Here is a 21,539-nt window from a genome sequence, read left to right as displayed (position 1 = left end):
TGGAGAGGAAATGAGGGGACTTTCTTTTTTTACATAAGGACAGTGGTTCATCAATTAAACGTTTTGAGCTTCATGCCGTGACACGTTTGTGGTAGAGGGTGGTAAACTGCGTCATTCCGTCACACTATCGCAAGGGAGAGAACGTTGATTAGGCTTTTGGTTTCTCTCTCTCAAAAACAGAAAGAAAGAATTCTAAATAACAAACTGGCTTTATTTACCACAGTGTGGAAAGACTGATCGCCCTTCTATATAGAGTGAATTTCCGAAACACAGAGTCCTTTGCTGATGTTAAGAAGAAACTGAATGAAAGAGAGTCCAGCGAGAATACAGAGGGGAAAAAGGTTACCCATATTTTCAAGACCTGAGCCATTTCATTTATTTGTTTTATTTATGAAATGTACTAGTTTCTTTGGGCAATTTAATGTATTTGTTTAGGCTTGGCCTATTTAGTAGGCTATTTTGCAGCATAAAGCCGAGCGACTCACTCATTTGTGGCTTTGGATCAAAATAAATAAGTACCGACATTCTTACTGATCATTTTCAATAAAGAAATGTTTTGACCACGTTGATCTGCTCATGTTGTGTGTATGTGTTCAATTATATGTGACATTGTGGTTACAATGATGAATGTAAACAATCTGAATCAAATAAATCCTATTTATAACACAGCGCATTTGGAAAGTATTCAGACCCCTTCACTTTTTCCACATTTTGTTACGTTCCAGCAATATCTAAAATGGGCTAATAGCCCACAATAAGAAAGCGAAATTTGTTTTTATTTTTATTTTAGCAAATGTATATAATAAAAAGAAAAAATATATACCGTATTCAGACCCTTTACTATGAGACTCAAAATTGAGCTCAGGTGCAACCTGTTTCCATTGATCATCCTTGGGATGTTTCTACAACTTTATTGGAGTCCACCTGTGGTAAATTTAATTGATTGGACATGATTTGGAAAGGCACACACCTGTCTATATAAGGTCCCACAGTTGACAGTGAATGTCAGAGCAAAAACCAAGCCATGTTGAAGGAATTGTCCGTAGAACTCCGAGACAGGATTGTGTCGAGGCACAGATCTGGGGAAGAGTACCAAAAGAATTCTCCAGCATTGAAGGTCCCCAAGAACACAGTGGCTGCGTTATTCTTAAATGGAAAAAGTTTGGAACCACCAAGACTTCCTAGAGCTGGCCGCCTGGATAAACTGAGCAATCGGGGGAGAAGGACCTTGGTCAGGGAGGTGACCAAGATCCCGATGGTCACTCTGATAGAGCTCCAGAGTTCCTCTGTGGAGATGGGAGAACCTTCCAGAAAGACAACCATCTCTGCAGCACTCCATCAATCAGGCCCTTATGGTAGCTGCTCCTCAGTAAAAGGCACACGACAGCGCGCTTGGACTTGGACGAATAGCACCTAAAGACTCTCAGACCATGAGAAACAAAATTCTCTGGTCTGATGAAACCAAGATTGATCTCTTTGGCCTGAATGCCAAGCGTCATGGCTGGAGGAAACCTGGCACCATCCCTACAGTGAAGCATGGTGGTGGCAGCATCATGCTGTGGGAATGTTTTCCAGCGGCAGGGACTGGGAGACTAGTCAGGATCGAGGAAAAGATGAACGGAGCAAAGTACAGAGAGATCCTTGATGAAAACCTGCTCCAGAGTGCTCAGGACCTTAGACTGTGGTGAAGGTTCACCTTCCAACAGGACAATGACCCTAAGCACACAGCCAAGACAATGCAGGAGTGGCTTCGGGACAAGTCTGAATGTCCTGAATGTCTGAATGGCCCGGCCAGAACCCGGACTTGAACCCGATCGAATATCTCTGAAGAGACCTCAAAATAGCTGTGCAGCGACGCTCCCCATCCAACCTGAAAGAGCTTGAGAAGATCTGCAGAGAAGAATGGGAGAAACTCCCCAAATACAGGTGTACCACGCTTGTGGCGTCATACCCAAGAAAACTCGAGGCTGTAATCGCTGCCAAAGGTGCTTCAACAAAGTACTGAGTAGTGTCTGAATACGTATGTAAATGTGATATTTCCGTTTTTATTTTTTTTTTATTATACATTTGCAAACAATTCTAAAAACCTGTTTTTGCTTTGTCATTATGGGGTATTGTGTGTAGATTGATGAGGGTAAAAAAACGATTTAATCCATTCACTGTAAATAATCAGATGTGTGTTGCGAGCTGTCATTTTCCCTATTTCCTTTGCATCTCACACTATACCATATATAGCACGCAACTTTCAACCAGGGCCCATAGGGCAATTTGGGACACACCCTATCTGGGGAGGGGCAGAATAAGCATCACTCCAGCTTAGCTACAACACATTGGTTAACTGAGGATCTCTAAGGCTAAGTCTATTTCAGGTGAATCCATGCTGATCAATGGGTTTTTAAGGACGACTGCATCACTGGTCTTCCATTGGCTAGCAGATTAGTGACTCATCATAGAGCTTCTATTGGACAGCAGATGACTGAGCCATTATCACATTCATTTCTGACAATATCCCATATGGTTCACAGACCCTCTTTTACAAAGGAAAACAAATGGACTGTTACATTAAAGAGGTAGTCTATGGCCCTGTACACACACACACAAACACACACACCTTTGATGTCCTTCCCGAAGCCCATGCCGGACTGGACGTTCTGTCCCTCCTCCTTCTCCATCATAAAATCATCATCGCTGGACACGTCATCTGCTGATGAGGTCATCTTCTTCTTCTTCTTCTTGTGGCGCGGAGGCAGCTTCTTAGGGAAGGCAAACATGGGGAAGATGACCAGGAGCATGGCTATAGAACACAGCAAGAACCCACTCCACCTGGGGACCAAAGGTAGACATAGATAGATAGATACTGTTAGAACACATCAGCGCACACATGCACGTACACGCACACACGCGAACACGCCCTCTTACCAGTTGCCAACAAAGCGTGGGTCACTCTGGTCAATATGGACGACAGTTGTGGGATCGACGTAGAAACCAATCAGAACTCCTCCTAACAGATATCCCGCTGCCGGCCCCAGGGCTCCCATCACATACATGACAGCTGGAAGAGAGAGAGGAAGAAAGAAGATTACTTCATTGCCCAATTGTACGCAGTTTGACTTTCACTTTATCTCTACCCCTCTGACAAACACACATGCAAACACAGGTTGGAGAGGTTGGAGCAGAGGGAGAAACAACCAATCACAACCAGGGATACTACAGAAATAGCCAATCACAACCAAGTATACAAAGTAGTGCTGAGCGAATAATGAACATTTCTGTCATTTTTGGTTTTTTAAACAACTAATTGATGAATGTCGGTTTAATTAGCTTCTGTGAGCTCAATGTGCACATTGTGCAGTTTCTCTAGTCCGAACTGGGCAATGTAGCAGGGAATTGTAGTTTCCAACAGGCTATTCTACATAGTTTAGCATAGAAAACGTGGCCATTAACTACAATGACCATAATCCATTGCGAGCATACTTGTCCGGTCTGTGTTTCTTTTATGCCTGCTACGTAAAATAGACAGAAGAATGCTTGATCAGAAGAATACTCGATCGATAGGAGAGCAGTTGCTTCGCGAGGTATCGCTATCTGAAAATACATGATCTAAGTGATTGAAAGTCGGTATTCAGCAGTCAAAAAAGTATGCCTTATTTAGTTTGAAGAACTACTAAAACAGTGATTTTGTCAGACCGCATAGACAGCAGCTCTATAGAGATGAGATGATGAAATAAAACAAATGTAATATACACAACAAGTTCCAGGTTAAGCGAGCAGTGTGTCAAAACCTGCTCTGCTATTGTGAGAAAAATGGTCCGAATGAGGTGTTCTCTCATTTATGTCTGGAAGTAGCTAGCCAACTTTAGCCAGTTAGCTTGGGTGCTTGACTGCCGTTGTGAGGAACGCTTGGATCAAACCTACTCCTGGGCCAGAGCCTGCAGTGTGAGCTCTGAACGCTCGGAGAGCGAAAACACTCTGAATATACAGTACCAGTCAAAAGTTTGGACACAACTACTCCTTCAAGGGTTTTTGTAAATTTTTACTATTTTCTACATTGTAGAATAATAGTGAAGACATCAAAACTATGAAATAACACAGAGAATCATGTAGTAATCAAAAAAGTGTTAAACAAATCCAAATATATTTTAGATTCTTCAAAGTAGCCACCCTTTGCCTTAATGACAGCTTTGCACACTCTTGTAATTCTCTCAACCAGCTTCATGAGGTAGTTACCTGGAATGCATTTCAATTAACTTTGTGGAATCTCTGTCCTTAATGCGTTTGAGCCGATCAGTTGTGTTGTGACAAGGTAGGGATGATATACAGAAGATAGCCCTATTTAGTATTATGCCATATTATTCCAGTATTACCATATTATGGCAAGAACAGCTCAAATAAGCAAAGAGAAACGACAGTACATCATTACTTTAAGACATGAATGTCAGTCAATCTGAAAAATGTTAAGATCTTTGAACGTTTCTTCAACTGCAGTCACACTAGAGTTCATTTGAGTTACCAGCCTCAGAAATTGCAGCCCAAATAAATGCTTTACAGAGTTCAAGTAACAGACACATCTCAACATCAACTGTTCAGAGGAGACTGCGGGAATCAGGCCTTCATGGTCGAATTGCTGCAAAGAAACAACTACTAAAGGATACCAATAAGAAGAAACTTGCTTGGGCCAAGAAACACAAGCAATGGACATTAGACCGTTGGAAATCTATCATTTGGTCTGATGAGTCCAAATTTGAGATTTTTGGTTACAACCGCCGTGTCTTTGTGAGACGCAGAGTAGGTGAACGAATGATCTCCGCATGTGTGGTTCCCACTGTGCTGATGACACTGTCTGTGATTTATTTAGAATTCAAGGCACACTTATCCAGCATGGCTACCATAGCATTCTGCAGCAATACGCCATCCCATCTGGTTTGCACTTAGTGGGACTATCATTTGTTTTTCAACAGGACAATGACCCAACACACCTCCAGGCTGTGTAAGGGCTAATTGACCAAGAAGGATAGTGATGGAGTGCTGCATCAGATGACCTGGCCTCCACAATCACCAGACCTCTACGCAGTAGAGATGGTTTGGGATGAGTTGGACCACAGAGTGAAGGAAAAGCAGCCAACAAGTGCTCAGCATATGATGGAACTCCTTCAAGACTGTTGGAAAAGCATTCCAGGTTAAGCTGGTTGAGAGAATGCCAAGAGTGTGCAACGCTCTCATCAAGGCAAAGGGTGGCTACTTTGAAGAATCTCCAATATAAAATATATTTTGATTTGTTTAACACTTTTTTGGTTACTACATCATTCCATATGTATCATTTCATAGTTCTGATGTCTTCACTATTATTCTACAGTGTAGAAAATAGTAAAAATAAATAAAAACCCTTGAATGAGTAGGTGTGTCCAAACGTTTGACTGGTACTGTATGAACAGACAATCTGACAACGCTCTGAATTTATGCTCAGATCGCACACACTGGATGCATTTAGGAACACACCCTTAGTCGTCAATCAAATATATTTGGCATTGATCAAATGGGCGGGCAGGCAGGCAAGCTCCCATTCAGTTGTCAAAATGTGGGTTTGGACAAGCATGTATTGGCAGGCAAGCTGCAGAAGGACGTGCAGGCCAGTGCAATTTTGACAGCCAACTAGGTAAAACATTTGAGACGATTTATCTACTGTTCCCTCGATAGATTTTAGCTCATCTCGCTCCGGCTAGCATTAGTTGATGAACTTGTTGATGTGCACAACTGAGGAAGAGAAAGACAACCTGTTCATGGTTGTTTGACCAATAGGACTGTAAAGTTCCCAAATGTAAGAGGACTCCCATGGTATTTACAAAATTTGCAGATATCCATTGAGCTTTATTTTGTGGTTTTGGCGAACGCGTTCTAATGCACTGTTGCTACTGCCTGTAAACAAACACACAGTCCAGTTCAAAATGAATGATACCAGGCCCGTATGGCAATTGGCTAATTTGCATAAAGGCCAATTGTAGCTCTGATTGGCTATGGCGCACCGCTCTGCGTAGACTCCGGTCCTTGACAAGACAGATGTTTGTATTAGGTTTTATTTACTGCAGTGTCTACTAATTGTCAAAACGCACGGTCGCTTTCCCACTCTATATTGCCATAGAAATTTCATAAATGCCTTACTATACGCCATTCCAAAACATTCTATGAATTTATGAAGACTTGAAAAAATATATATATAACCTTTGTGTAACTAGGCAAGTCAGTTAATACTTATTTACAATGACGGCCTAGGAACAGTGGGTTAACTGCCTTGTTCAGGGGCAGAACGACAGATTTTTACCTTGTCAGCTCAGGGATTCGATCTAGCAACCTTTCGGTTACTGGCCCAACACTCTAACCATTAGGCTACCTGCCACCCCAAAAAATTACCATATCTACTGTAAGTACTCGCTTGTCAGAAAATGTTTAAAAAAAAATGTATCATAATGTTCCTATGAACAGATTTGAATAAGATTTCATGTTGCTAAAAACGCTGTCAGTTCCACTTTAAATAATAAGAGATAAGGGGGGTTGACATGACTGTGCATATGAGAGTTGTAACCATTTACTCTCCACACGTTATTCCACGTGCCCCTATTACAACTGTTAATGACACAGCTAGAAAAGTGGAGGGGTGGCGAGAAGAGGTGAAAGACAGGAGGAAAGAGAGAAAGCTGACCGGGAACCTGTAGGAGATATTCATTAACCAAGGGGCTATTACTACAAACATCTAAAACAGCTGACCTGGAACCTGGGGAAGCTATTCATTAACCCAGGGAATATTACTACAAACATCTATAACAGCTGATCTGGAACCTGTGGAAGCTATTCATTAACCCAGGGAATATTACTACAGCCATCTATAACAGCTGACCTTACATCGCAACAATACTGTTCCAGCTGAACTGGTCACTGTCTCAAATGGCACCCTATTCCCTACATAGTGTACTACTTTTGACCAGAGCCCTATGGACAGTAGTGCACTACATAGGGAATAGTCCCATCCATAACAACTGATTCTAGATCAGCGGGGACTTCAAATGAAGCCTGGGGCATTCAGACCATCACCTCTCAGACAATTACTGACTATTACTTTACAGGAGAGACGGGAAAACGTTTTACAACCTGGCTGATACACACACACACGCACACACACGCACTTCTCTGGACATGTGGAAAAACCACCCACGGACATAGAGTAACCTGGAAAGTCAAAACAATTATGGGCCATAGTCAGGAGTGAGGACATCTATAATTACACCTAGAACATTTCCTAAACTGCCCGCCAGGTGTGTGTGTGTGTCCAGAAGCTTATCCATTTTCCCAAGCTGTGTGTATTTAAATGATGTCACCATCCACAGAGCCTGTAGATAGAGCAGCATTGGTCTGTTCACTGTGCGCCTGCTGTCCACCAGACAGACAGACAGACAGACAGACAGACAGACAGACAGACAGACAGACAGACAGACAGACAGACAGACAGACAGACAGACAGACAGACAGACAGACAGACAGACAGACAGACAGACAGACAGACAGACAGACAGACAGACAGACGAGCACAGACAGAGACAGACAGACAGAGACAGACAGACACAGACAGAGACACAGACAGAGACACAGACAGAGACACAGACAGAGACACAGACAGAGACACAGACAGAGACAGAGAGTGTGTTTCTTCTGTGGCGGGGCCTTCAGCAGTGTCTCCACCGTCTTATCAGGGGCTAATTAATTAAGAGCGAAATAAGTAAAATCTCTAAGAGGTCCAAGGGGATAAAGGGAGAGGGGAAATTATTCCTTAAAGCACAAAGAACCCATCTGTAAAGCCTCTTATCTGCCTGCCACACACAGAGAGAGTGAGAGAGAAAGACAAACAGAGAGCGACAGCGAGAGAGTTACTGAGAGAAACAGAGACACAGCACAAGAGAGAGCGACAGCGTTACTGAGAGCGAGAGAGAGACAGAGAGAGAGACAGCGCGAGAAAGACAGAGAGAGAGCAGGATGTGTACCATTCCCTGGGCTAATAGAGCACAAACAGAAAAAAAGCCTCCCTCAATTTACATATACATAAATCTCCACTGTAGAGAACAAATTCCCCAACAGATGCTGGTTCACTCACACCTCTCTCCATGTCAAATCAATCACAATTTCATATGCACAGAAAGCACCTTTCACAAAAGCCATATCGCTATCCAGACACAGTGAGTGGAGAGTCATTACTTTTTCATTGTATTGGGTACATTGCAAATGCCATCCTATTCCTTTTGGGGGGCACTATATAGGGAATAGGGTGTCATTTGGGACGCAGAAAAGTAGATAGAGACGGGTCCAGAATACCACATGAGACAGAGACAATGAAGAGGGATTATTAGAGGTGGCAGGGACAGTTAGAGGTCTGCTTTTACTATCTCTACGATGATTAAAAGATCCATTCATAAAAGGATATGAGAACAGGCGCAAGTGTGTGTGCGAATGTCTGTGTTTCTTTGTGTTTGCATGTGTGTGTGTGTCTTTGCGTATGTGCGTGTGTCTTTGTGTGTGTGTGCGTGCATGTCTTTGTGTGTGCATCTGTCTTTGTGTGTGTGTGTGTGTGTGTGTGTGTGTGTGTGTGTGTGTGTGTGTGTGTGTGTGTGTGTGTGTTGTGTGTGTGTGTGTGTAATTGTGCCAATGTGTTATCATGCGTTTGTGGTTCATGGTGTATTTCATCCTGTTAGAAGAAGACCAATAATGTTAATGACATAGTTGGATAAGCTACGGTGCCTTGGAGAGCCTGCACATCAGCCTGTCAGCATACCGTCAGTGTATTGTCAGCGTGTGTGAAAAACAGAGCTATGTACAGACACAGTGAGCATAGCCTTGCTATTGAGAGAGAGAGCTATGTACAGACTAGAGGTCGACCGATTATGATTTTTCTATTATTATTGGGGGCCCAAAAAAAAGCCAGTACCGATTAAAATCGGCCGATTTTGTATTTATTTATTTGTAATATTGACAATTACAACAATACTGAATGAACACTTATTTTAACTTAATATAATACATCAATAAAATCAATTTAGCCTCAAATAAATAATGAAACATGTTCAATTTGGTTTAAATAAAGCAAAAACAAAGTGTTGGAGAAGAAAGTAAAAGTGCATTATGTGCCATGTAAGAAAGCTAACGTTTAAGTTCCTTGCTTAGAACATGAGAACATATGAAAACTGGTGGTTCCTTTTAACATGAGTCTTCAATATTCCCAGGTAAGAAGTTTTAGGTTGTAGTTATTATAGGAATTATAGGACTATTTCTCTCTATACGATTTGTATTTCATATACCTTTGACTATTGGATGTTCTTATAGGCACTTTAGTATTGCCAGTGTAACAGTATAGCTTCCGTCCCTCTCCTCGCTCCTACCTGGGCTCAAACCAAGAACACAACAACAGCCACCCTCGAAGCAGTGTTACCCATGTAGAGGAAGAAAAACAACTACTCCAAGTCTCAGAGTGAGTGACGTTTGAAACACTATTAGCGCGCACCCAGCTAACTAGCTAGCCATTTCACATCGGTTACACCAGCCTAATCTTGGGAGTTGATAGGCTTGAAGTCATAAACAGCGCAATGCATTGCGAAGGGCTGCTGGCAAAACACACAAAAATGCTGTTTGAATGAACGCTTACGAGCCTGCTGGTGCCTACCACCGCTCAGTCACACGGCTCTATCAAATCATAGACTTAATTATAACATAATAACACACAGAAACACGAGCCTTAGGTGATTAATATGGTCGAATCCGGAAACTATCACGTTTATTCTTTCAGTGAAATACGGAACCGTCCCGTATTTTACATAACGGGTGGCATCCATAAGTCTAAATGTTCCTGTTACATTGCACAACCTCCAATGTTATGTCATAATTACGTAAAATTCTGGCAAATTAGTTCGCAACGAGCCAGGCGGCCCAAACTGTTGTATATACCCTGATTCTGCAAGCAAGGAACGCAAGAGAACTGAGACAATTTCACCTGGTTAATATTGCCTGCTAACCTGGATTTCTTTTACCTAAATATGCAGGTTTAAAAATATATACTTCTGTGTATTGATTTTAAGAAAGGCATTGATGTTTATAGTTAGGCTTTTTTTCGCAAATGCGCTTTTGTTAAATCATCCCGTTTGGCGAAGTTGGCTGTCTTTGTTAGGAAGAAATAGTCTTCACAGTTCGCAACGAGCCAGGCGGCCCAAACTGCTGCATATACCCTGACTCTGTTTGCAAGAGAAGTGAGACATTTTCCCTAGTTAAAAGAAATTCATGTTAGCAGGCAATATTAACTAAATATGCAGGTTTAAAAATATATACTTGTGTATTGATTTTAAGAAAGGCATTGATGTTTATGGTTAGGTAAACGTCGGAGCAAAGACAGTCCTTTTTCGCAAATGCGCACCACATCGATTATATGCAACGCAGGACTGGCTAGATAAACTAGTAATATCATCAACCATGTGTAGTTAACTAGTGATTATGATTGATTGATTGTTTTTATAAGATAAGTTTAATGCTAGCTAGCAACTTACCTTCGCTTCTTACTGCATTCGCGTAACAGGCAGGCTCCTCATGGAGTGCAACGTAAAGCAAGTGGTTAGAGCGTTGGACTAGTTAACCATAAGGTTGCATCCCCAAGCTGACAAGGTAAAAATCTGTCGTTCTGCCCCTGAACAAGGCAGTTAACCCACCGTTCCTAGGCCGTCATTGAAAATAAGAATGTGTTCTTAACTGACTTGCCTAGTTAAATAAAGGTAAAAAAAAAAAAAATGTAAATAAAAAAAAAAAGAGGCAAATCTGTGGCCAAAAATACCGATTACTGATTGTTATGAAAACTTGAAATCGGCCCTAATTAAATCGGCCATTCCAATTAATCGGTCGACCTCTAGCACAGAAACAGTGAGCATAGCCTTGCTATTGAGAGAGACAAAGCTATGTACAGACACAGTGAGCATAGCCTTGCTATTCAGAGAGACAGAGCTATGTACAGACACAGTGAGCATAGCCTTGCTATTGAGAGAGACAGAGGTATGTACGGACACAGTGAGCATGGCTGCCATCGGCAGACCTGGGTATCAAGAGAACAAAGAATATGTGCCCACTGTACACATTCTTTTTTTTCCTTTTTTTAACTAGGTAAGTCAGTTAAGAACAAACTCTTATTTACAATGACGGCCTACACCGGCCAAACCTGGACGACGCTGGGCCAATTGTGCACCGCCCTATGGGACTCAAAATTACGGCCTGTTGTGATACAGCTTGGATTTAAACCAGGGTGTCTGTAGTGATGCATCAAGCACTGAGATGCAGTGCCTTAAACCGCTGCGCCACTCAGGATCCCATTGAGGTGGAAACTGAGCTGCACTTCCTAACCTCCTTCCAAATGTATTAGAGACACATATTTCCCACAGATGACAAAGGTTTTGAAAACAAATCCAACATTGTTAAACTCCAATATCTATTAGGTGAAATACCACAAAGTGCAGTCATAGCAGCAAGATTTGTTTCATGTTGCCATGAGAAAAGGGAGAGGAGCACAAACACTAGAATGTCAAGAGTGTGCAGAGAATGCCAAGAGTGTGCAAAGCTGTCATCAAGGCAAAGCGTGGCTACTTTGAAGAATCTCAAATATAAAATATATTTTGATTTGTTTACAACATGATTCCATATGTGTTATTTCATAGTTTTGATGTCTTCACTATTATTCTGCAATATAGAAAATAGTAATATTAAAGAAAAACCCTTGAATGAGTAAATGTGTCCAAACTTTTGACTGGTACTGTACATACGTACACACATATACATACACAAAAATAAATAAAAAATATCACTGCATACTACCCCTTCCCTCCAATACCCTCTCATATCCCCTGTTGGCCAATATTCTTACTCCTGATCAATAGAAGGCAACTGTTCAAAAGGAAAAGTTATCAGTACAACCTCTCAAAGTGTATAAAAAAATCCAAGTGTAGAAAAGACATTAGATTTTTCAACCAGGCTGATAAAATGGGAGGTTTGGAGGATTTCCAATTAAGCAAGATCTGCCGGCGGGCTATGAGGGAAGTTACAACGTCTGCTTTACTTTTAGTCCGACTAGGCAACAAAGATTGAACTCCAAATATATCTATCAAAGGACAAGGATGCAGGTCAATATCTAGAATTATAGAGAGTATTAAAAAAGGATGACCAATATTCAACCAGCTTAGAACATTCATATAACACATGGGTGTGGTCTGCTAGAGTGATTGAACATTATCAAATGTGTAATTTGTGTCTGGGAGGAATTTACAACATTTTTCTTTGGTGTGGTGAATTCTCTGCAAGACCTTGAGCTGAATTAAACTTAACCGAGCTCATGAGGATGTGGAGTTAACCCTAAGAAGGACCTCCTCCCACCAGTCATCTGTAAGGTCAAGTTCAGTCTGCCTTGATATTGTTTACTGGAGAGGATTCAGAGGAAAGCATAATGTCATATAATCTAGAAAATCAGACAAAATCTCTTGTAGCAACGTCTTGGGAGGTAGTTGAGGAAAGATGGGAAAATGAGAGCGAACAAAGTTAAGGGCTTGAAAATAGCGGGAAATAATGAGCCAAATTACATTTAGCAATGCGATCATTAAAACTGGCAAACTTCCCATCTAAAAATAAATCTTTAAAACATACCAAACCTCTCTCTCACCACAAAACAAAAGCCTGGTGGAGTTTGGAGGGTAAAAATAGGTGGTTGTTACAGATAGGGCCTAGAAGAGAAGGGGCAGAAAGTCTAAAATGTTAACAAAATTGTCTCCAGATCTTCAAAGTAGAGAGCACAATGAGGTTTCCAGTATACTGCACTAACACGGACAACGCCGGGCCAATCGTGCACCGCCCCATGGGTCACTCGGTCGCGGCTGGCTGCAACAGAGCCTGGACTCAAACCAGGATCTCTAGTGGCCACTGCCCCACTCGGGAGGCCCGGTTTCCAGTATACTTTGAAGGTCACAAGGACAGTGGGGCACAAGTAGGAGAATGATTGGCATGAGTGTGCTTCTAATGAGCACCAGTTGGTACTTGTAGCATTATACCAGACCATAATCCAATAGTAAAGCAGTACATTTGGAAGTGCCAATCCTCCATCTTGTCTCCTGCCAGCTAAGGAGAGAGGCAGACTATCCCAGCGTTGTAAGCATGCTTTAACTTGTGTGACTAGACTTGCAAAGTTAGTTTTATGGGCCAGAGAATACCTAAATAGGAAAAACCATTGGGAAACAGACGGAAAGGCAGGGCTCCAGGGGGAATTTGCTTGGCAGCGGGTTTTCTAAATGTTCAATTTCTAACCTGAGAATTATCAAAATGTGTTTAAAATATGCAGTATGTTACCAACCGAGTTCACAGTGTTAGTGAAATATAATAGTATATCATCTGCATACAGTGACACTTCATGTTATTCACCAGCTCGGTGGATTGCAGTGAAAGTGGATAATTTTAAGGCCAAGAAAAAGTGGTTCTATTGCAAGTGCAAAAAGGAGCGGGGACATAGGACACCCTTGACGGGTCCCTCTGGAGAGGGGGAAGTATTTTGAATGTTGAGAGTTGGTGTGTACGCTAGCTGTAGGAGCAGAATAGAGCAGATGTGAAATTGCACCCAAAACCAAATCTTCCCAAAATCTTAAATAAATAATTCCACTCCACCCGGTTGAAAGCCTTCTCCGCATCAAGAGAAAAAACAATTTTGGGGTCTGAAGAAACAGAAGGAGAGAGTATAATGTTCAAAAGACAGCGTGGAAATCAGTTGTCGCCCTTTGATGAAACCCGTTTGATCATCAGATATGACATACTGAAGGCAGGGTTCCAACCGGCATGCTAGAACCTTAGCTAATGGTTTAACATCAGCATTCAAAAGTGAAATGGGCCGATATCCACCACATTCTGACGGATCTTTATCTTTCTTGAGTATAAATGAGATGGAGGCTTGAGTTAACGTTGGGATGAGAGAGCCCTGTGATAACGAGTTGGTGAACATATCTAATAGTAATGAGGCGAGTTGATCTGAGAATTTTTTTATAAAAATCGACGGGAAAGCCGTCGACAAACTTTAGACCGTTTGTTATCTCATCTAGATGCAAAGGGTTGTTCAGAACTTTACTCATGTCCATATCAATGGATGGAATATCCAAGTTATCTAAAAAGTTGTACATCGCCGTATTATCTGATGGGGGTTCAGATTTGTAGAGGTTAGAATAAAATGACACAAAAGTTTAATTAATATTAAAAGGACTCACTTGTAAGATTACGGGAAGAGACATATACCTGAGAGATAAGGAGTGATGCTGTTCCCCGGGTTTTACTGTTAAAATTAGAATGAAAAACCTGTCTAACCCATGCTTTACGCAATCTAGTATGGTTGGTAGCGCGTAGTTGCGTTTCATGAAGAAATGCGATATCAGTATTCAGGCTCTTCAGACGTGAAAATACTCTGGAGCGCTTAATTTGCTCCCCACAGCCATGAATGTTCCATGTCACCAGTCTGACTGGAAGCCCCAAAATACCATCCTGACTTGTTGTTGAACTAGACATGAATCCTAATAAAGAGGAGAAATCAAATGAAAAAGAAAGAGGAAAATACAGATTGAGAGAGGAGCAGCATGAAAAAAACATCTGAAAATGCCAACCCCGCACCTCTTTAAAATCATGTATATGTATGTGTCTCTTTCGGAGGGGTTGGGTTAAAAGAGGAAGTCAAATTTCGGTTGAACCAATAAAATTTTCTTAATCTGAATGTCTAAATGGCGCCCTACTCATTACAGTGCACTACTTTTGACCAGAGCCATATGCGCCCTAATCAAAAGGGAAAAGGGTGTCATTTGGGAAAGCTCCAGACATAGGACACTAGAAACTACATAATGTGCCATAAGTCATAAAGAGTATTAGGGTATTAGTCAAGAAGAACATGGAGTATTGTGGAATAAAGCAAAAGAACCTAGAAGCCAAGTCTAAAAGCATGGTTGGAAAAGAAAACGTCAACCTTCATCAAGAGTCCCTTGAAACGTTCTACCAGTGGAGAAACATCCTCTTCAGTCACTTGCCTGCCTTAACATTAAAACCGCTGGGCCTCGAGGGATCTTATTTTGGTTGTGTTTATGAAGGTATAAGGTAACATTAGAATATAATTTTTTATTTTATTTCAAGTAACACAATAGCATTTTCATTAGTTTATGTTACTGTAGGCTGTATGTAAAAACAAAAAACACAAATTCAAGTGTTCAATAAATTGAATATGCGGTGTGCCTTTGCTACAACTATGAAACAGAAGTGTATGTGTTGGAACACGGTAACAGCTTATTTTATTTCAAAAAAATAACCCAACCACCAAGACCCATCGTCAGCAAGATGTGCGGTCAAATGATGAAAACATCAGTAGCCTAAAGATCATTATAAGGGCCAAGTGTGCTTGATAAATAGTGAAAATCAGCACAAAAGCAATAATGGCATTATAATGAATAGAAGTGTCGATAGGACAGCAGTCAAAAATGTCATTATTTATAGGTCGGATACCATGTCGAATGTCTGTTTCTTTGTCATCGAAATGGAGGTAACGCATAAACTCTCTGAAGCAATCCATTGACATGGTTTCTCCAAAGAAAAGTTTCCCATACATGTCTGACCAGAAGCTCTCCATATATATGCTCTTTCCACTGAATGGTCCATGAACATGCATCATAGAAATGAACGCTTCCAGCTCATCAACAGACAGATCCCAGGCAGTGTCTCCTTAATCCATGTGCACCTTAGCCATAGTACAGTCCCTGAATGCTGTAGCATGTCCATATCACATAAACAACGAAAGCTGGTGAGTGCATTGCTGATGTTGTTTTTTGCTTTAGATCTAAGGCCTGCTCTCTCAGTGATGACATTTGGTGCTGTTAATCAGCCCGGAGCATTGTCACTGGCTTGTTCTATCTAAACGGTGCCATCCCTTTCGCTCTCCTGTCTCACTGTTTCATTTAGGAGTGGCACTGGCACCTGCTCAGTGCGCACCATTCTGGCTTTTTTGCGCTTAGGCCTCAGAGGTGTAGGTTATTCAGTCTGAGGCTTAGAATCAGAAGAATAATCATCAGCGATGTCATGATTCATTTCTTCCCCGCCATCTAAGCCGTTTTCATTCCGATCTTGTAGCAGCGCTAACGCATCATGTGCATCCATTTGTCTTGGTCTTCTTGCCATTGTAAATTACACACGCTTTCACTGTGTACTCCAAGTAGTCAGAGTGGACCGATAAAACTGCTTGGATTTGGTGGACTGATAGAGGGTACCTACCATTTTGAGATTATAATAAGAATATACCAATAGAGCTGAATGGCCCGCCCTGTTCTTCACTCACAATTGGTGATTACATAATTATGCAACATTTGCTTCCCCTCGCTCATCAACTCACCCATTCTCCCCAACATACTTTACTTAATTTATTTCATCTGTTGTTATATGTATGAAATTATTTTCGGTATAGTTTAAGTTCAGGTTCGAGGCAGTTATACAGGGTGATTATCAACTGGGCAAGGCACATTCCACTGTCGGGAGAAGGAGGGGCAACGGGGGAAAACCATAAAAAAATGACATGCCCTCATAAAACTGGTTATAGATCCAGTTCTGTTTTTGATATTAAGATTCTAACAATGGCAGTGTGTTATATAGACTGATTTAGGAAAAGTCAAGGACGGAGGGGATAATGACTTTAAAAATGGCAGAGTAATAAAACAATTAAAATCATGAGCAATCAAAATGACTGCTTTAGCGGTTCTAGTGTTAAGAGCACATAGCACTTCATGCAGTGTTTTCATTAGCGCCATATGGTGTTTATCCAGACCAAGTCTAAGCAGTAACAATAAAGTCAAGGTGATACGAGCAGCGAGCTCATTATGATGAATGACTTCAATCACATACACCATTACTCTACTGACCCTCTCTGTCCATTCTCATACAACACACTGTCCATTAATTCTCTCTCTGGGTTACGGAAAATAGGATTTTGAATGGGAATCTCTCCCTGAAAATAGGATTTTGAATGGGAATCAATTGTTTGATCCCCACAAGAATAGTAAAACAAACACGTGTGTGCATTCATTATGCGTGTGCGCACCGTGTGTGTGTCCTACAACAGCTGATATGTCATACATCATGTCTCCCCTAGCATTGTATAACTTTAAGTCATGCCAACCCCATCCTTCATATTAACAGTGTTCCGCTAAACCGTGTCCAGCGCCAGTCACTGCACCACCCCGCTGCTTGGCAGCCCGCCAGAGCTGTTGGCGGGTCCCGTTTCCACGATGAAGGGCAGGCAGGGTTGTCGTCGGGGTGAAGAATATGCTGGCGATGCAAAATCCCGCCGCAGCATCACGCACACACAGACACAGATCACAGGGGAGTGAGGGACGCATGCCGATGAGGAACACACACACACACTTAAACACCAAAGGCTCCATTTACTCAATTACGCAATGGGCCTTCTCCGGTAGTATGTGAAGGGCAGGGAATTATATAGTGTGCATATACTGTGGCAGTAATACATTACAGGCTCTCAATGATTGGTTTTGCCATGTCAGCTAACCCCTCACTCTCTCAGAGGTTCCCAAACTTTTTATAGTCCCGTACCCCTTCAAACATTCAACCACCAGCTGCGTACCCCCTCTAGCACCAGGGTCAGCGCACTCTCAAATGTTGTTTTTAATCCATCATTGTAAGCCTGCCACACACACACACTATATGATACATTTATTAAACACAAGAATGAGTGAGTTTGTCACTTCCCATGAGCCGGGTTGTGACAAAGAGATCTTATAGGACCAGGGCACAAATAATAATAATAATCAATACTTTTGCTCTTTATTTAGCCATCTTACATATAAAACCTTACTTGTCCATCAAAAATTGTGAATAACTAACGACAGGTTAATGAGAAGGGTGTGCTTGAAAGGATGCACATTTCTCTGCAATGTTGGGTTGTATTGGAGAGAGTCTCAGTCTTAAATCATTTCCCATACACAGTCTGTGTCTGTATTTAGTTTTCATGCTTGTGAGGGCTGAGAATCCACTCTCACATAGGTAGGTGGTTGCAAACGGCACCAGTGTCTTCACAGCACAATTTGCCAAGGCAGAATACTCTGTGAGCAGCCCTATCCAGAAATCTGGCGGTGGCTTCTGATTAAATTCAATTTTCACAGAACCGCTTGTTGCAATTTCAATGAGGCTCTCTTGTTCAGATATCGGTAAGTGGCCTACAGGCAGGGCATGAAAGGGATAACGAATCCAATTGTTTGTGTCGTCCGTTTCGGGATAGACCCTGCGTAATTGCGCACCCAGCTCACTCAGGTGCTTTGCTATATCTCATTTGACATTGTCTGTAAGCTTGAGTTCATTTGCACACAAATAAATCATACAATGATGGAAAGACCCGTGTGTTGTCCTTGTTAATGCAGACAGAGAAGAGCTCCAACTTCTTAATCACAGCCTCAATTTTGTCCCGCACATTGACTATAGTTGCGGAGAGTCCCTGTAATCCTAGATTCAGATCATTCAGGCAAGAAAAAATATCACCCAAATAGGCCAGTTGTGTGAGAAACTCGTCATCATGCAAGCAGTCAGACAAGTGAAAATTATGGTCAGTAAAGAAAACTAAGTCCATCTCTCAATTCAAAAAAACGTGTCAATAGTTTGCCCCTTGATAACCAGTGCACTTCTGTATGTTGTAAAAGCGTTACATGGTCGCTGCCCATATCATTGCGTAATGCAGAAAATACACCAGAGTTCAGGGGCCTTGCTTTAACAAAGTTAACCATTTTCACTGTAGTGTCCAAACCGTCTTTCAAGCTGTCAGGCATTCCCTTGGCAGCAAGAGCCTCTCGGTGGATGCTGCAGTGGACCCAAGTGGCATCGGGAGCAACTGCTTGTCTACCAGTCATGGCTTTTGCGCCATCAGTACAGAACACCAACACATCTTGACCATTTGATGTCACAAAGCTGTCCAGTACAAAACAATATCCTCTCCTGTTGTCCTGGTTTGCAGAAGAGGATGTCTTCCTTAATTGACCCCGCAAAAACGTAACGGACACATACCAGGAGCTGTGCCAGGCCCGCCACGTCTGTTGACTCATCCAGCTGTAATGCATAGAATTCACTGGCTTGTATGAGAAGCAGTAATTATTTCAAAACATCTCCTGCCATGTCACTGATGCGTCGGGAAACAGTGTTGTTTGATCAGTGTTTATTTTTGCCAGTGAAACGAGGCTATTCAACCGTGAAAAAAAACATCACCCAAATGTATAGCCCCGTTGGAAAATATAAATGGACTGTTTGAAAATGTGAATGACATTTTTAGTTGGCATACTCCCGACGGCATTGCACCCCAGCTTGAGAATAGCCGCTCTAAGTGAACATTGTGAATGATAATCACCATGTTATACCCAAGTGGGTGCTACACATTGGTGGTGGATGAGGTGAGTTTCCCTCTTGTATGCACTTTTAGCATCTGAAAAAGCACTTGAAATAAATCTCATCAATTATGAATGAGTTATTATGGCAGGGCCTTTCTGTAGCATAGATTCTGCCAATGATTCTGCATTGATACCAGAATCAAGGAACGAACATGAACACACAGAGAAGCTACATTTTCAGAATGGACGTCTGTTGGGTCTTCTCGACCGTCAGCCAAGGTAAAACAATCCCCCTCCTCACACACGCATCGACGCACATACACACACGATAGAAAGGAAGGGGAGGTGGAGAAGGAGAAAGGGAGGAGGAAATGGGAGAAGAGGAGGGTGTTCAATTTGACGCTGACATCGTTGACCCCAATTTATCTTTTCCATTTCTATGTTTGTGGTGGATAGGAAACTGTCATGTCTGGCTGACTAACTCACTGATACCAGGGAGACGAGGTGAAGGAGGAACAGATGTATTCTACCCAGAAAGGAAGAGAGAGATGGAAAAATAGAGGGAGAGAGAGAGAGGTAGAGAAAGAGAAAGGGAAAGAAGACTTTATACAGAGGGAGAAAGACAAAGAGAGAGAGAGAGAGAGAGAGAGAGAACGGGAAAGAGAGTAGATGGAGAGAGAAAGCGAAAGAGAGAGAAAAAGAGATGAAGACAGAGGGCTCTCTCTTCTCCTGTGTTACTGAGTGATAAGGCTAGCTTCTCAGTATCTGTCTCCTCTCTCTAACCTTCACAGACAGGAAAAAAGGAAAGGATGCTTTTACAGACTGTTTGGTCAACGCCCGAGTGGTGATACTTGATACTGTATGCTTTGTGTCCAAATACATCCATACCCTTCCTCTTCTCAACTCTCTCTCTCCCTCCCTCTAACCTCTTCCTCTCTAACTTCTTCCTCTCTAACTTATTTTCCTCTCCTCTCCCAGCACAGCCTCTCTAAAGGAGCGAGGGAGTGAGCAGAGGAGAGGAGAGGAGGAAGGGAGGGAGCAGAAGAGGAACAAAGAAATGATGAGCGAACATCTCACACCTAATGAGCCAGCTCCCCAATGACTTAAAACAATTAAGCCAGAGTAATTCATTGATTTCATTACAAAATAAAACAGAGCAATTTTCATGCCTGGCCAGGTTACCAGAGATTAAAAGGTTGAACAAGGCCATAATTTCACATCGTAGGGTAATTATTTAAATGCCGAAATCACCCATTACCCCTTTATACATTGATGAACAACACCAAAGCATTACTCAGTGAGTGTGTGCGCATGCATGTGTGAGAGCAGTAAAAGTGTGTGTACCAAGTACCATGCTGCATTCATTCTCAGGTAATTTTTCTATTCTCCCTGCGAGTCTCTCTCCTGCAAGGCACTGGAAAAGCAGGGTGAATTATGACCAGAACTCTAATTTCTCTCCAGTGTTTCAGTTGAGAGAGAGTGAGAGTGAGTGAGTGAGAGTGAGAGAGAGAGAGCGAAAAAGAGAGTGAGAGAAAGAGAGTGAGAGAGTGAGAAAGTGAGAAAGAGGGATATATTCACCCATGTGATTTTGTGGCGTGGAGAGAGAGAGAGACAGAGAGAGAGCGAGAGAGGGAGACAGAGAAACAATAGGAGGGAAAAGACAAAGAAATGGGGATGAGAATGACAGCATTGTCATGGCAACCTGCTGACACAGCTAGAGTTGCAAAGGGTCGGAAACTTTCAGGTAAATTTCCGACCCTACACATAAGGCAATTCTAGGTCTTGTGGCATATTTTGGTTAAACTATCCCCAATTCAATGGAATTGCAACCCTCTGCATGCACAGTGCACTCTTCCATCACATGTACAGCTGATTCTCAAGATCTTGCACACTATTGAGCCCACACTACTACACTGTCTGAGTCAAGGACTACATGCTTTCTGGTAAGTTTTGATTACAATACTGGGTGGGGTGAATTTATTTTCTATGAGATGATTTTCTGCTAACTAGTAAATAGTAGCTTCTCCCTGAAGACTTCTGCCTGAAGCCCATACACGCCGCAACGTACATATTGGACCCCAAGTATGCTGGCAA

The 21,539-nt window shown here is 42.0% G+C and overlaps 1 protein-coding gene across 2 annotated transcripts in view; it reads right to left on the bottom strand.

Moving 5' to 3' along the window:
* LOC106590235 (solute carrier organic anion transporter family member 5A1) overlaps window positions 1–21,539 on the bottom strand; it is a 100,935-nt gene that overhangs the window by 28,806 nt on the left and 50,590 nt on the right. For both annotated transcript variants that reach the window (XR_014383073.1, XM_014181033.3), the window contains exons 3-4: window positions 2,920–3,052; window positions 2,612–2,823 (exon numbers count right to left, since the gene is read on the bottom strand). Coding sequence is in view for 1 of the 2 variants with exons in the window: in XM_014181033.3 (XP_014036508.1) it covers window positions 2,612–2,823; window positions 2,920–3,052 (345 nt within the window). In the remaining variant the exon portion in view is untranslated. The remainder of the gene's footprint in view (window positions 1–2,611; window positions 2,824–2,919; window positions 3,053–21,539) is intronic.

The sequence above is a fragment of the Salmo salar genome, chromosome 29, assembly GCF_965601325.2.
Source record: "Salmo salar chromosome 29, fSalSal1, whole genome shotgun sequence".
Taxonomy (NCBI): Eukaryota; Metazoa; Chordata; class Actinopteri; order Salmoniformes; family Salmonidae; genus Salmo; species Salmo salar.
This window is presented reverse-complemented; position numbering and strand designations above follow the sequence as displayed.